This window comes from Ammodytes marinus (assembly GCF_949987685.1).
Source record: "Ammodytes marinus genome assembly, chromosome: 5".
Taxonomy (NCBI): domain Eukaryota; kingdom Metazoa; phylum Chordata; class Actinopteri; order Uranoscopiformes; family Ammodytidae; genus Ammodytes; species Ammodytes marinus.
In genome coordinates this window covers 20,095,132-20,108,546 of record NC_137234.1, presented here as the reverse complement: position 1 = coordinate 20,108,546, position 13,415 = coordinate 20,095,132, and the positions used below count along the sequence as shown (strand labels likewise).

The 13,415-nt window shown below is 43.4% G+C and overlaps 1 protein-coding gene across 3 annotated transcripts in view; it reads left to right on the top strand.

Annotated features, from left to right (window-relative positions):
• trim44 (tripartite motif containing 44) overlaps nt 1-12,735 on the top strand; it is a 40,867-nt gene extending 28,132 nt beyond the window's left edge. For all 3 annotated transcript variants that reach the window (XM_080027366.1, XM_080027365.1, XM_080027364.1), the window contains exon 6: nt 11,271-12,735. In XM_080027366.1, coding sequence (XP_079883492.1) covers nt 11,271-11,355 — 85 coding nt within the window. In that variant the 3' untranslated portion in view covers nt 11,356-12,735. The remainder of the gene's footprint in view (nt 1-11,270) is intronic.
• The last annotated feature ends 680 nt before the right edge of the window (nt 12,736-13,415 follow it).

Here is a 13,415-nt window from a genome sequence, read left to right as displayed (position 1 = left end):
TGAACTGTCAGCAGAGAAACAGCATTCACACACACATACACACACACATACATACACCTTTGGCAAACAATCTCCCTTCCACAGTTGGCCCCGCCAACAGCGTGGCATCACGTTACTGACGGCTCAGTGGGGCAGTTGTCAGAGGGGCACTCAGTCTGCAGTCTGCCCCTCTGCTCAGTTATTCTGCCAGCGAGAGTAAAGGAGGAGTGAGCGAAGGTTGGCCTGTTTAATTCAGCAGCTTCACGACAAGCCCCGTCACCATGTAGATTTATAGTATTATCCAGAGGAATGAGGAGATGGTTGGGATTTAACTACCTTGGGATTCTAATGGGGGATTTGGCTGGCACTTTACAAAATCACCTTAATCCAGCGTTGTTCTGTGAAGGGAGGGATGTGAGCAGTAAAAAATTAATGGCTTTTTCTGACGTAGGTCCCATATCCCTTTTGAACCCGACAAATGCTCACTAACTCACTTTTTTTTATGAATGATGTAATTGCTTTAGATTTTAGTGAATTGTATCCTAACAAGGAGAGGCATTAGCATGTTTAAGATATAAATGATATCTTGTATTCAAATGTGATTACATAATGAACCGGTTTGCAAGGATCGGCATGCCTCTCAGTAACAGATTCCTAATCATGAAATATCCGATAGGCCGGGGCACGACACCTTCAGGAAAAGGCCAGCCTTCATGATAATTAACAGGATGCATTAGTGCACATGAAAGTTTATTAATCAGGCAGCTGTGGGGAGCTGTCAAACCCAATGACATTTCACTGTGTTGCAAGGCTATATCTAACTATGCTGCTTCTCCAGGAACAAAATGATGCATTTTTCAGGCTAATAATGCCCAAACTAGACTCAGTTGTTGCCGTGTTGTATGTAAAGTCTATAGTGCAAAATTCACATTGAAAGCTTTTCTTTAAAGCTATTGTGCTTTTGCCCCCATGAAGAATTATGAGGAATAACAACACTGTTGGCGCATCTACATGAGGTTAGTCTTCGGTGATCTCGAATGGATTTGAATCCTTCTGCTCTATGTCCAGGTTCTTCTTAACAGTAGAATCAACAAAACTGAAACATTTCTTGGAAGCTTCATGTGATTTTTCTAAGCCAGTGTCAGGGGGTGACCATAGTTTGTAAACGCTGCCATACTGAGAAATACAGAGAGAGAATTATGAGAAACTTCATTTCCGCTCTTTTGGCAACGGCATCAACCAACAGTCATTTGTATGAAAGGTTTCGCACTATAGCTTTAAAGTTGGTTTTGTGTAAGAGATCAGAAGTGTTGATCTGTTTGTGGCAAGAGGGAGATCTGCATGCTGCGGGAAGTCCGCTTCACATTTTGCAGAGGAAGGATGGATGAGGCATATGAGACTGAGATGAAAGCTGTGACAGTCTGTAGCCCAGGTTTTTTCCGGGCTGTGTCGGTGTCCTTCACACTGAGGGCTCAAATGACAGGGCTTGGATGCAGGGTAAGGGGGGAGATTTCATGTGACAGAAGGCTTTGCCTAATGGCCAGTCTGTTCTGCAACTCTGCCTGTTTATCTCTGTCTTCATAGAGCCACACTTTTTGTTCTCTCTTTCCCTCTCTCTCCCGCTCCTCTTCCCAGGCCATATGTGCCTCTTGGATCCCATCATCTCTGATAGGAGGAGAGCGCAGACAGAGAGGAGGAGTCACTATCATTGCTCCGAGTGTGGTGTAAACAGGCTTTTAATTTATGAATCTCTCCAGAGCAATACAGATTCCAGGACAGTTTGTTTCCCGGGCACCTGAGCAGCCCACACTGATTTAAAGGTGGCGCCTGCGTTCTGCGGCCTGTTTGAAAGCGCCAACAGTGGGAGGTGGCATGCTCTGCCAGCCTGCCAACTGTGTGGGCTCTGCTGTGACCAGTCACTCTTCATAATGGCTGTCTGGCCCCTGGAACACAGCCAGCTCAGTGGTCACATGACTGACACTGGGGAGATCAGGCTACCCCTCAGTAACCCTGGATCAATGTTGCCTATGGAGATGACACAAGGGCAGAGAAGCCAAGGCCTCATGGGCGTGGTCGAAATGAAGGGAGAGAGAGAGTGAGAGAGATAAAAGAATGAAAAGACAGGGTTGAAAAGTAGGACACAATAAAGAACAAGAGGCTGAGGCCAAGAAATCAAATTAAAGCCACGCTCAAAAGAAGGATGGGGAACAGAAGAATGTAAGCAGTCTTAGTAGAAAGGAGAGTGGGGACAGTATAAGGGCTCACTATTTATCACCTATATGCTGATACAGTGTGCTTTTTCTGAAGGACAGATAATACGTTTCATCTCCAATGTGTTTTTATCTCCCGTTCTCACTCTTGCGGGCCTTAGATTTAAACTTCAAAGGAGTATTATAGACGCACTGTAGCCTGCATTTAAAGTGTGCATGTTCCAGGAACAACAAGCAGGAAAGGCCAGTTTTGCTCAGCTTGGCAAGTATCGGTTATGCTTTGATACTTCATGACATGGTGGCCATACAGAGGTGATTCAGTGTTCAATTCTGCTATTCTGATTTATGTAGTACGCTTTTTTAAAACTTAAGTACATAGTTATACTAGAAACTTATGTTAGCTGCCCAAGCAATCACATTTTGTCCATATGGATCCCTTTTTTTTCTTTCTTTGTTTGGGTTCATTTCAGTTGTTAACCTATCAGTTAAGTTTTTTTATCGGGCACCGTGCAGTCCATTTGGCAACACACACAGCATCCTGCTACATCTGTAGAAATCTTTAAACTGTCCAGAGCTTGTCACCTGTCAACATGTCCCTCTCGCTGTGAAACACCAAAGAGAATAATTTGCTTTGTATCACCAGAGTATACGCAATGGTAGGAGACCGCAGTGAACCTTTTTATCCCATTTCATAAACTCCCATTGGGTTTTATGATGGGTCTGAGTTTCGTTTGTTTTTTAATAGCTATTTTTTTGTTGGGCGTCAAATGAATGATGGCAGTATTTCAAAGTATAACCTCCTTAAAGATCAAAAAGCTTGTTCGCAAACTACCTTTCCCACATGTCATTCCTCTCTTCCCTCTCTCTTTGTTGCACAGCGGGGAACCATTAAGGTGATTCCATTATCTCTTCCATTCTCTCTTCTAAGGGGATCTTCCTGACATCATCCATTGCCATTTAATTTGTGACCAAGGGTATTTCGGCTCTGAAAAATTGGAAGGAACAGTCCTCTGCCTACACGGCGGATGTGCTATTCAGGATAATTGTTGATTGTCAGAGTGCATCTCGGTAAAGAGGAGCTTTAAAGAAGGTTCTATGGTGTATCGCCCCTCACACATAATTGTCCAAACATATAACCCAAGGCAGTAGACAACAGGGATGCATTGCCGTCATGTTCAGGTCAGTTTTCATTTCACTCTCACCCTAATTAATTAGCAGTTCTATATCTTTTTTTAATGGGCTGTATATACACGAATGGAATTGTTGCAGCTCCCTTCCATTAAACCCTCAATTGCCCCTGTGGCCGCAGAGATGGTAAAATCACTAAACGAGCCAATGTATAAGATTGAGTCTTTTGCAGTAGTTTAACGCTCTTATCTGAACTGTTCTGCATTAATTCCTCTGTATGATTAACGGGCAGGTACTGGCGTCAAAGTGAGCGAGAAATTAGTTCACGGAGGGATATATCGGTATTCATCCAACCTCCTCGCACCCGCCGCCGCACTCACGAAACCTGTGCGATTATTCTGATTGGCTGAACATTTTGTTCTGCCTCAGGGACCTTTCCGCCTGCACTGTTCGCAAGCAGGAGACGGCAATCATCAGCAATAACACATGCATCAACGTTGTGAGTTGACTGACTGTGTGCAATCCTGGGGTTGCAGTGGTACACGGCACACTCTATGATTCACATTTATAAAGAAAAAATAATAATGGCATGCATGAAAACAAGCTTAGCGTAGAGGGATCTACTTGAGGCAATACATCTGGTGGCTGATGAGATGTATTTATCCTCGCCTCTGCCATCCAAGCGCTGATGAATAAGCTCCGGTGAACACAAAGGGTCATACTAAACAGCCCCCTAGCCTCTCTGTCCGCTGTACCATGATGCATTGCCTGTTGTCGTTGCCCTGTCTCTGTACTTCCTCCGAGAGCTGATTAAGTCTTTGGAACAGTACGGAAACACCACAGGGTGTTGCATTGTTTTTCAGGCGGTTGAGGGGGGGGGGGGGGGGGAGACAATCCCAGTGAACAGTATGAATAGAGCAGTGACTCTGAAAGAGGCAGACTGTCGCTGTTTGTAGCAATTATTCAGGGAGCTCACAATGTTTGTCATGCGATGATAGTAGGCACTCTCTCTCTCTTTTGGTCAGGCAGTGTGTTTAAACCTCTTCCACCCAATTTTAGACGTAAATATTTAGTTAATAACCCCTTTCATTTCAGTTTGGGCATTTGTGCATATTTGATAAGTTTCCTTGCAAAGTGTAATTACAAAATGGTTCATGTGCTTACTTCAATATTGATAAGACAAAATAAAGCACTTTTCACAGGCTGTCATATAGTATCATAACAGTTTGCTGTGGTCAGTCTACAGATGAGTGTAGACAGTTATGTTTCCTGGGTAAAAAACCCCAAAAAAAAACAATAATAAAAGGTACAATAAATCACAATGTAAACAAAGACGATACCGCTGCAAAAAAAGGGGGTTGGCTGCCTAGATGCAGGGCTGTGAAGAAATTTTCGCTATTTATCATTACATTGCCCAGGGAGTTTTGACACCCTGTAGATTATTCTCCCAATAAATGGAGAAAGAACTGTGTTGTGGTTTGTTTTGTTTGTCTCGAGGCAGAACCACTAACACCACGAATCCCTACGTGCCAGATTTGCAGAGTTATATGTGTGCGTGGATTACTTCATCAGAAAACATTACATTTTTAGCTTGAGGAGGAAAGTAACTTAACAGCCCTCTTGTTGATGGTTTCTGGTCCTGAGCCTGTATCTAAGACATATAAAGTGTAAACATAAATCTGAGCAAACCAAACCAAAAATATTTAGTTTTTTCTCTATGGGAAACACAAACTCGAGACTATCGCTTTAGAGCACTTTTCTTTTCTTTTCTTTTCTTTTCTTTTCTTTTCTTTTCTTTTCTTTTCTTTTCTTTTCTTTTCTTTTCTTTTCTTTTCTTTTCTTTTCTTTTCTTTTCTTTTCTTTTCTTTTCTTTTGCGGCGTCCTCCATCCAGCCTCCGCAGCATGCCACCTTGTTTGTCATTATGTGACACTCACTGTCTCGCATAATCCAACTAAACGGCAAGTTTATGCTTTTCCATATATTGCTGTGTGCATCATCAGCATATCAAACAGGCTTCAAAGGCAAATCCTGTTTGCCAATGTTTTACAAGCAAAACAGTGAAGCAGTCATTAAATCAAAGCTGTGAGCCACCCTTTCTGCCATCCATCCACCTCCAATGCCTGCAGAGCTGCTAGCACCTTAGCCCCATATAGCTCACCATATAATCTTAATCCTCCTGTTTTTGCCAAGACAAGACAAACATTCCTGTTACTAGTGCAATGTGTATTATGCAGATACAAGGGGACGGAAATAAACAAAGGTCTGATAAAGAATAGTTGAGCATTCAGCTGTAAAAACGTCAAAAACAAACTATTTGTATTGCTCTAAAACACAATAGAAAACATATTCAGGGCACTTTTGTATACAGCGTATGTGCACATGTATGAAGAATGCATTACCAGTGAAAACTGGCATTATTTGTTAACAGGCCACTGAAAAGAGGAATCAAAATGGACCTAACAAACCTCTAGGGTACCTCGAGGCATTTTGTGCATCGATTCATAGCCAGAGGTGTCCAATTGTTAAGTCCTGTTTTGAAGGTGAAATGAAAAGCTTTTCAAGAGATACAAACCCATTATTTATAGCAGCCAGGAAGAAAAGCATAGCAAGACGGTTTAAAAAGTGGAACATTCTCATCATCACTTGCTAAATTAGTTAAGTATTATTATCATGATTATTTCAGACAGTTTCAGCTAGAGACATAGTGATTAACCCTGACTCCCATCAAATCACTGTCGCTTCCTGCCAACACTAACCGGCTGTCCTGCCTTCTTTCTCTGATCTTTACCTTCCCATTTCTTCTCCTTCCTTAAGTCTATGTGGCTCCTTTGCTCTCATCAGGGTTTATTTCCTGTTCATATGTTCTCCTCATTAGGACACAACTTTAATCTCAAATTCTAGCTGGCAGGAGGGTACACAGGGGGCAATCTTAATAAGAGGCATGTGCAAGGGGTTCTATTTCCCAATTAAACACACCCTAGACAGAGCTGTCTAGATGAAAGGAAATAATGGAAATCCATGGGCAGAAAGAAAATCCATGGGTAGAGGAGGGGGAAATGGCATGATAAGATGAGCCAAGGATGTAAAAAAAAAACTTTCAAACCAAATGGCCAAATAAATCCAGCAGAGCATTAGCGCACAGAAGGTAAATTATCCATAATAGCCTAAAGTAAGTATTTTCTTTTTTCCTTTTTTTCTTAGATTGCCATCTACATATTATATAGATGTGTGTGGGGGGGCAGAATTCACTCTGCAGTCCTTTCTTTGATGTTTTTTCTTTCTTTTTCCATATCAAGTCATCCCTTGTCCCGAAGCTGTTTGTCGTGTTAAATCGTCCCGCAGAAGCGACAGGATTTACTTCATTAAGTAGTGGCAAAGTGCACCGCCTCGCTGGAGAGTGAGGCTAAGAGTGTGTCCTCTCTGGGCTCTATCAATAACCATTAAGGGTCCTCTCTCATTAGACCAAACCCCGCAGGCCTCCAGGGCTTGAGAAATATAGCCCCTGCCATCTCATGTGATGGAGTGTAGCTTAGATGGTATCACCGCCTTTTTCGGAAAATGCAAATTGTAATAGTTATTTTACCCTGAGGATGATTGCCACCAGCGCTTTTGTACACAGCCTTATTCTCATTCAACCTCTTTGCTTAATCATGCAGAACCCCACTCCCCTATCGGCAACCTCCACTTTGCTACTCACCTCCCTTTTACCCTCCATCCATTTTTGACACACACACACACACACACACACACACACACACACACACACACACACACCCCTCAAACTCATTCAGCATATCCAAACTACTGCAGTATGATTATTCATACGGCAACAAGGCTGGAATCAAGCTGGCAAGGCTGCCACGGAGACGGCGTGATGGTAGAGTTTCCGGATGATGACTTGGGAGTCTTGCAGCTTCTCTTGCCAAGAGCCGGGAATTCAAACTTAATCAGGGCAAGGACCCCTCCCTCCCTGCTCTATCTCCCAGAGAGCTGCAAAACACAGGGGTTGAGGCCAAAATGGCAGGGATAGAATGAGAGAGACAAAAAGTCAAAGTCTAGGCAACATAATGCACACCACCGACCCTCCCTTCTGAGCCAGAGGTTTTTTCTCTCATGAGTGATGGGGTTCATTTTAGGGCCATTGGAGAAACCTTGCTGTTTCACTCGAGAGAGAAGACATTAGTAAGATTAGCTTTGCTCTCGTCTATCGGTCCCCATCGAAACTCTTATCTCGCTCTCACACACACTTACACACCGCGGACAATGTTCAAAAGGTCCACACACCCAGTCTGTTGTCCATCCGTCAACCCCAGCCAGGAGCACACAGCCAGCATGTTTCAGTGGAAGTCCAGTCCAGTGAGCTCTGAATAGCGGGGCCTCCAAGCCCTCAGCAATCGCCCCTGTCCTAAGGCCATGGTCACACCAAGGGGAGGAGGCAGTGATCACTCCTGATCAATAATACATCGACTGCATTAAAGCTCATGAATAAGTTATAGGCGGAAAGAATCCCGTCTTGAGGACACACACAAACACACACACAGAACAATTGTATCTTACTCAGGGCAGTGGAAGATGAACAGACAGAAAAAGGGGAACAAAGCAAGGGCTTTAACTTGTAGGGAATTTATCACCCACCCACTGACATTTTGTTGCATGCAGAAGCCCCACTCTGTCTTTTCTCTCAACTGCCCATCCCCATTCACAGCCATTCTCTCTCTCTCTCTCTCTTTCTCAAGTTATGGCCTTTTTCCTGTGGGTGGAATAAATAAGTTATTACATCATGTGTCCTGAGGCTTAGCAAGGGCCGTTTGAATATAAATAGTTAATTTGCCTCCGTAGTGGAGGTTTTTCGCTTTATGCCATATAAAAACATTTGTAATTACTTTTCTTCTTCTTTTTTCTTTTTTTCAAGGTAGAGCAGGGTGACTGTTTTGGTTGACTGGAGATGCAAGATGAAATTGCCTTACACAAATAAGTCTTCCGAGCGTTTTTTTCAGTCCAAACTGCGTCTCAGACAGGATGGGAGCGGTGTGTGAGAGCGATGGGCTTGGCTCAGTGCAGGAGCCTGTGAGCTGTAATGACAATAAAGAGTGAACAGCCTGTGTGATGCTGTAGACAATTTGAATACCGAGTGAAATTGTTGTTGAATTTTGCCAAGAATTTGAATGGGAGCACCTCTTTTGAATAATTATTGTCTCGGATGTATTCTTGAGAAAGATGCTAACACTATACAGCAACTAACTCTCTGTGGGTTGTTTTATATACTCTGCACAGCATCATCATTTCTTTTGGCAGTCGGTAAGTTGCCACTGGATGCCAAGGTGTGTGTGTGTGTGTGTATATATATGTATACTGTTGCTGCTTTGAGAAAAAAACCTAAAAGTGTTGTTCTTGACATGACCTCTTTATCGCCTTAGAGTTAATTCCATTCAGTTTTCTGCATCCATGTGTGCACATGACGTCTGTGGCTGCTTTTTGAAGAGATGCCCTTGTTGTTGTAAGTGTGTGTGTAGTTGTGATGATGGTGTTCCTGGACTTGGTGCAGGGAGGGACAGGAAAGCAACTCTTCCTTTTTGCCAACAAAACTATGGCATACAGGAATACACTCATAAAAGTTATCGCTGCCTATTAACCCACGCTTAGATTGTGCTGCACACAGAATGGAGCGGTGGAAACGGAGGCGGTGGGTGAAACAGTGCAGAGCAGAGAAGTGTGAGACACAAAGCTAGTATGTTTGCACAAAGCTAGTATGTTTGCATAGATAATTATTTATCCTCAACAATAGTACGGTTCAGAAAATAGCAGTTGGGATAGAGAATCGAATCCAAATACCTCAACCGCTCCACTAGTGTTCTCTCTGGTCCCTCCCTGACACGCTCTACCTGCTGTAGCTCCTCCCTCCGAACGACCCACGTTCATGTCTTTTCAACTAGTGTCTTTACCGGTCTTTCCTCGTATCCTTGCTGTCTTAGCGGAGTAAGTAGTTGTTGTTAAACGGGAAATAGGACATTTAGGGGCCGTTGATTGTAGACATGGCTGCTGTTTGTTGGCTGCCGTAGGTCCAAACTGTCAGACTGCTAGGGTCGTGAACGCTCACGCAACTGACGCAACAACGTCGGTGCCAAAGTGAATGGACAGTCCCAACAGCCAATAAGAACGGAGAATCGGAGCCTCGCTCTGATTGGTCAAAGTGTACATGAGCAGTGGCAATTTTTGGGGGCGGCACACAGAGGCAGGGGAGAGCAAAGTGATTAGATATTCTCAGACCACTTCACCTACATATAGCTGAATGGCTAATATGACATTTTTGCCAAATATTACAGTGAAAAAGTTACCCACCCCAGCTTTAACTTGTGTTCTAAAAAACAGCTTTCTAGCCACACACATGGTTAAAATGAAGTCAAAGGCTTAGTAAGGTTAAAAATAAAACACAAAACTCTTTATTCCATAAATAAAAGAATGCATAGCATGTTCTCTTATCTCAGTGCTGCCCCTGACTTGTGACTGACCCCATTCAACCATTTGATACTGAAATTACTGAATTGTTTAGGGAACTATATGGAATATCAATATGCATTATATCGTAATGTATCGTGAAGTCCTCGCCAATACCCTGCCCTACTCTTTTAACATGGATTTGTAGAAATAACACAAACCAACATCAGTTGTGGACTCTGCACTTAAACTGAGAAATGCTCAATGAAATACTTGGTGTCGCATCTACATCCCATTGAATATACCGCAACATTTGACACCTTACGGCTACTGCTTCAGTAAATTCTCCTTGTTTGTGTGTGTTTAGTTAATGCTCACCGTGCTTGTCTGGTTGGATGATTCATTCATTTAGTTTGCTGGGTTGTGTAACAATTTGTCGTGAGAGATAATGTTGCCTGCTACACAAATGACTTGTTGCGTAATTGGTAGTCATAAACCTCTCTCCCTCCGAAAGTAATCAGCAGACAACAAAGCATCTCGTTGCGGTCGCTGCTGGTCTTATGTTCTTTTGCGGCCAAACACAGCTGCATGATGAAGCGTTGATGTGGTTTATGACCTTCATCTTGAAATGCCACTTTAATCAGTTATGAACCACAAAAAGTGCACAGTCCTTCAAGCTGTCACCTCAGTTTAACTTCACTTCTGCTCTAGTTTGTTCCCTATAAAACTCTACTTCGGTATGACATCAAAGATTTGAGCGGGGCAATCTCTCTCTCTCTCTTTTTTTTTTTGCTGTTGTTGATTCTCGCTCTGATAGATGACAGCGAAATTCTCAAATATAAATGCAAACGACGTGCCCCGGGGTCACAGGAAGAGATTGGTTTAAAGGAAACATTTGAGTGGTGAAATTTAGATAACGCATCTCTAAAGTGCATTGAATCTCATTGAATTAAGCAGCATCCCCTATCCAGTTAAGTGTGTGTTTAGGGGAAAAAAAACATGCTGACATATAGTCTTTTCAAAATGGACTCAGAACCGGAGGTATGGGGGAGAGGGGACATTCATAACAAGAAGGATGGATGGTGGAATGTGACAAGTTTTAGAAGAAGACTTTGCTTCCCAGGGGAGGAACACAGTGCTCCGTCACCCTTACGACATTGTCCAATTAGAGCATATGATTAGTGTAGACTCTCTCTCGGTGAAATTGAATCTATCAGCCAGGCTCGGATTGCCACAGCTCCCTGCAATTTGGCTATCACTTTGTCTCTGTCAGCGCCGAGCTGCTAATTTAAAAACCGACAGAATGGATGATTTCTACTTAAGGCGTAGCTTGATTGAAGCTGATTATATTTCACAAAGGTTTATTATATATTTTTTTGCAATATGGGCACATGGTGGAGGGTGGGTGGGTGAATGTTTTTTTTTGTTTGTGGATGCATACAGGTGTTTATGAAAAGAAAGAAGAGTTGAAGAACTTAGCCATCTAACATCTCTGTTCTTCTTGTTTTTGCTATCAGACTACCAGAGCCGAGGGCAGACCCCATGGACCACCGGGACCTTGAAGACAATGATTCTGGACCGTCCATGGATCACGCTCCCTGACCAGACCCCCTCACTACCGCCCACCTGTCCCTCAATGTCTGCTTCAGGCAGCCATCATTCCTGTTGAGCTGTCAGGCTGGCCCGCTCTCCCTTGTCAGCCGTCTCCCTTTCGCCCTCCCCTCCCCTCTTGATGCCTGCTGGCAATGAACCGACCTTGAAGAAGGCTGCTGTGTGACACATATGGATGGCCACGTCTTTTTCTTGTTCCCAAACTTTTTTTCTTTTTCTTTTTTTTTTAATTCCTCCCCGGCTGCTAACTTTCTTTAATTGAAGCAAGCAAGTTATGTGCAATCAATTACCATCAGGCTCAATTTCCACAGCCAGTCAGATCCTTGGCTTACTGGAGAAACACGGCTGACTCAGAGAGAGAGAGAGAGAGAGAGAGAGAGAGAGAACCGTGCTGAGCTTTCTGTTAAGCCCAACAGATGTCAGGAATGGGGAAATTATGTGACACGGTGCGCTTCACACTTCATTTATTCACAATATCATTTTTGCTTCTTCTGCCATTGTGACAAACATTCCGGACCCTCCCAGACACAGAAAGGGAACATTTGTCAGATGCCACGATGCCTTATGTCACAGAGAGATAGATATATTACAAAAGATGTTTCTGTGAGTTATATTTTGATTGTAAAAAAAAAAAAAAAAAAAAAGTGTCTTCTTTTTCTATGATGTTGTCTCTTCCACTTTCCATCATCATGTTGCCTTCACTCTTGTTTTCCCTCCATCCCCTGCCCTCCCTGCTGATTTCTTTATGCTTGTTGATTTGTGTGCACTTCCTCGTGTGCTTGTCTATTATCAGAAGCGGGGGACATTTTGACACTTATTGATCGGCGAGCGCCGCTTCTTGCAGTCTTTGTTAGGTGAAAATCGAACTTTAATTTGACTGTGCAGAATAGCGCCCCCGCGGTATCAGTTTTTCTATGTACTGTAATGTAAAGGCTCATTACTCCTGGCCAATCTGCAGCGTATGACAGATTACGGGCCGGACAAGTGTGCGCACTTTTTACCTTGACCCGCTCAGCCATGGCTTTCACTCATGAGATTCCACCGCGAGTCTTGCCTGTGTCAGCGGTTTGGTTTTAATGTGATTGATTCTGTTGCCTTAAATTCTAAATTGAAAAGCGGTGTCACCTGTAATCTGTGGGACATGTTTGACAACATCATGACTTCAGTGCCGTAGCGCTGCTCTAAGATGCACCGAGTCGTTCCCCCTCACCCTAGGGAAATGTTGCTATGTCATAAGCCTGTTGAAATAACTACAGCTACAGATCTTTTTTTTCTTCCTAGAGCAACAACAGACAGGAGTCATGTTTTATCCTGTTTTTGTTTGTATATTTGTATCATGAATCTTTAAATAAACAGCCTGTTTCTATTGGATATTGAAGATGACTATGATATTTTCACTTTAGGAGCCCTTCCTGCACAGTTGTCCTCTTGCTAAACACACCACACATATCTGAAAACCATTAGTCATGGAAGACTCTCGTCGGTAAAACCTCACAGGCATGTGATGCTGGACGGAGACGGGAGGGAAGTGCTGTGTAGAGGGAAATCAGGATGGAGAGAATTTCTAGTTACCCTTCATCAAAATTCAAAGCAGCCAGCCATCCACATAGGACTGGGAATCGGAGGTTTGGGAACAAAAGGGAGGCGGGGTGACGGAACAGGAGCGCTGTTTAGGGATCTCTTCATCTCCCCAGATACATTTAAAATGCAAACTGGTTTTATGCCCACACACCTAGACAAGCCAGAACCCACTTTTCTTCCAATCACGGTCTCAATCAGAAAGCCCTTGTCTCTCTCCGCCGCTCAATTTTTCTTTTTCACTCTCTACCTCTCCTGCCTTCTAAAAAAAAAAATCCCCCCATGCAGCTCAAATTGGCTCCACACCTGCGTTCTACCAGAGCTGCTTCATCAAGCCCGAGAATGCTTTCTCAGCATGTTCGATTGTCTCTGCATCGAGATATTGACTCTAGTCTTAAGGAACTCATTTAGCTGCCTGTGGCCGTTGCTGTCTGGGTGGTGGTAACACATCTGGGGGTTTGAATTCTCCTGTG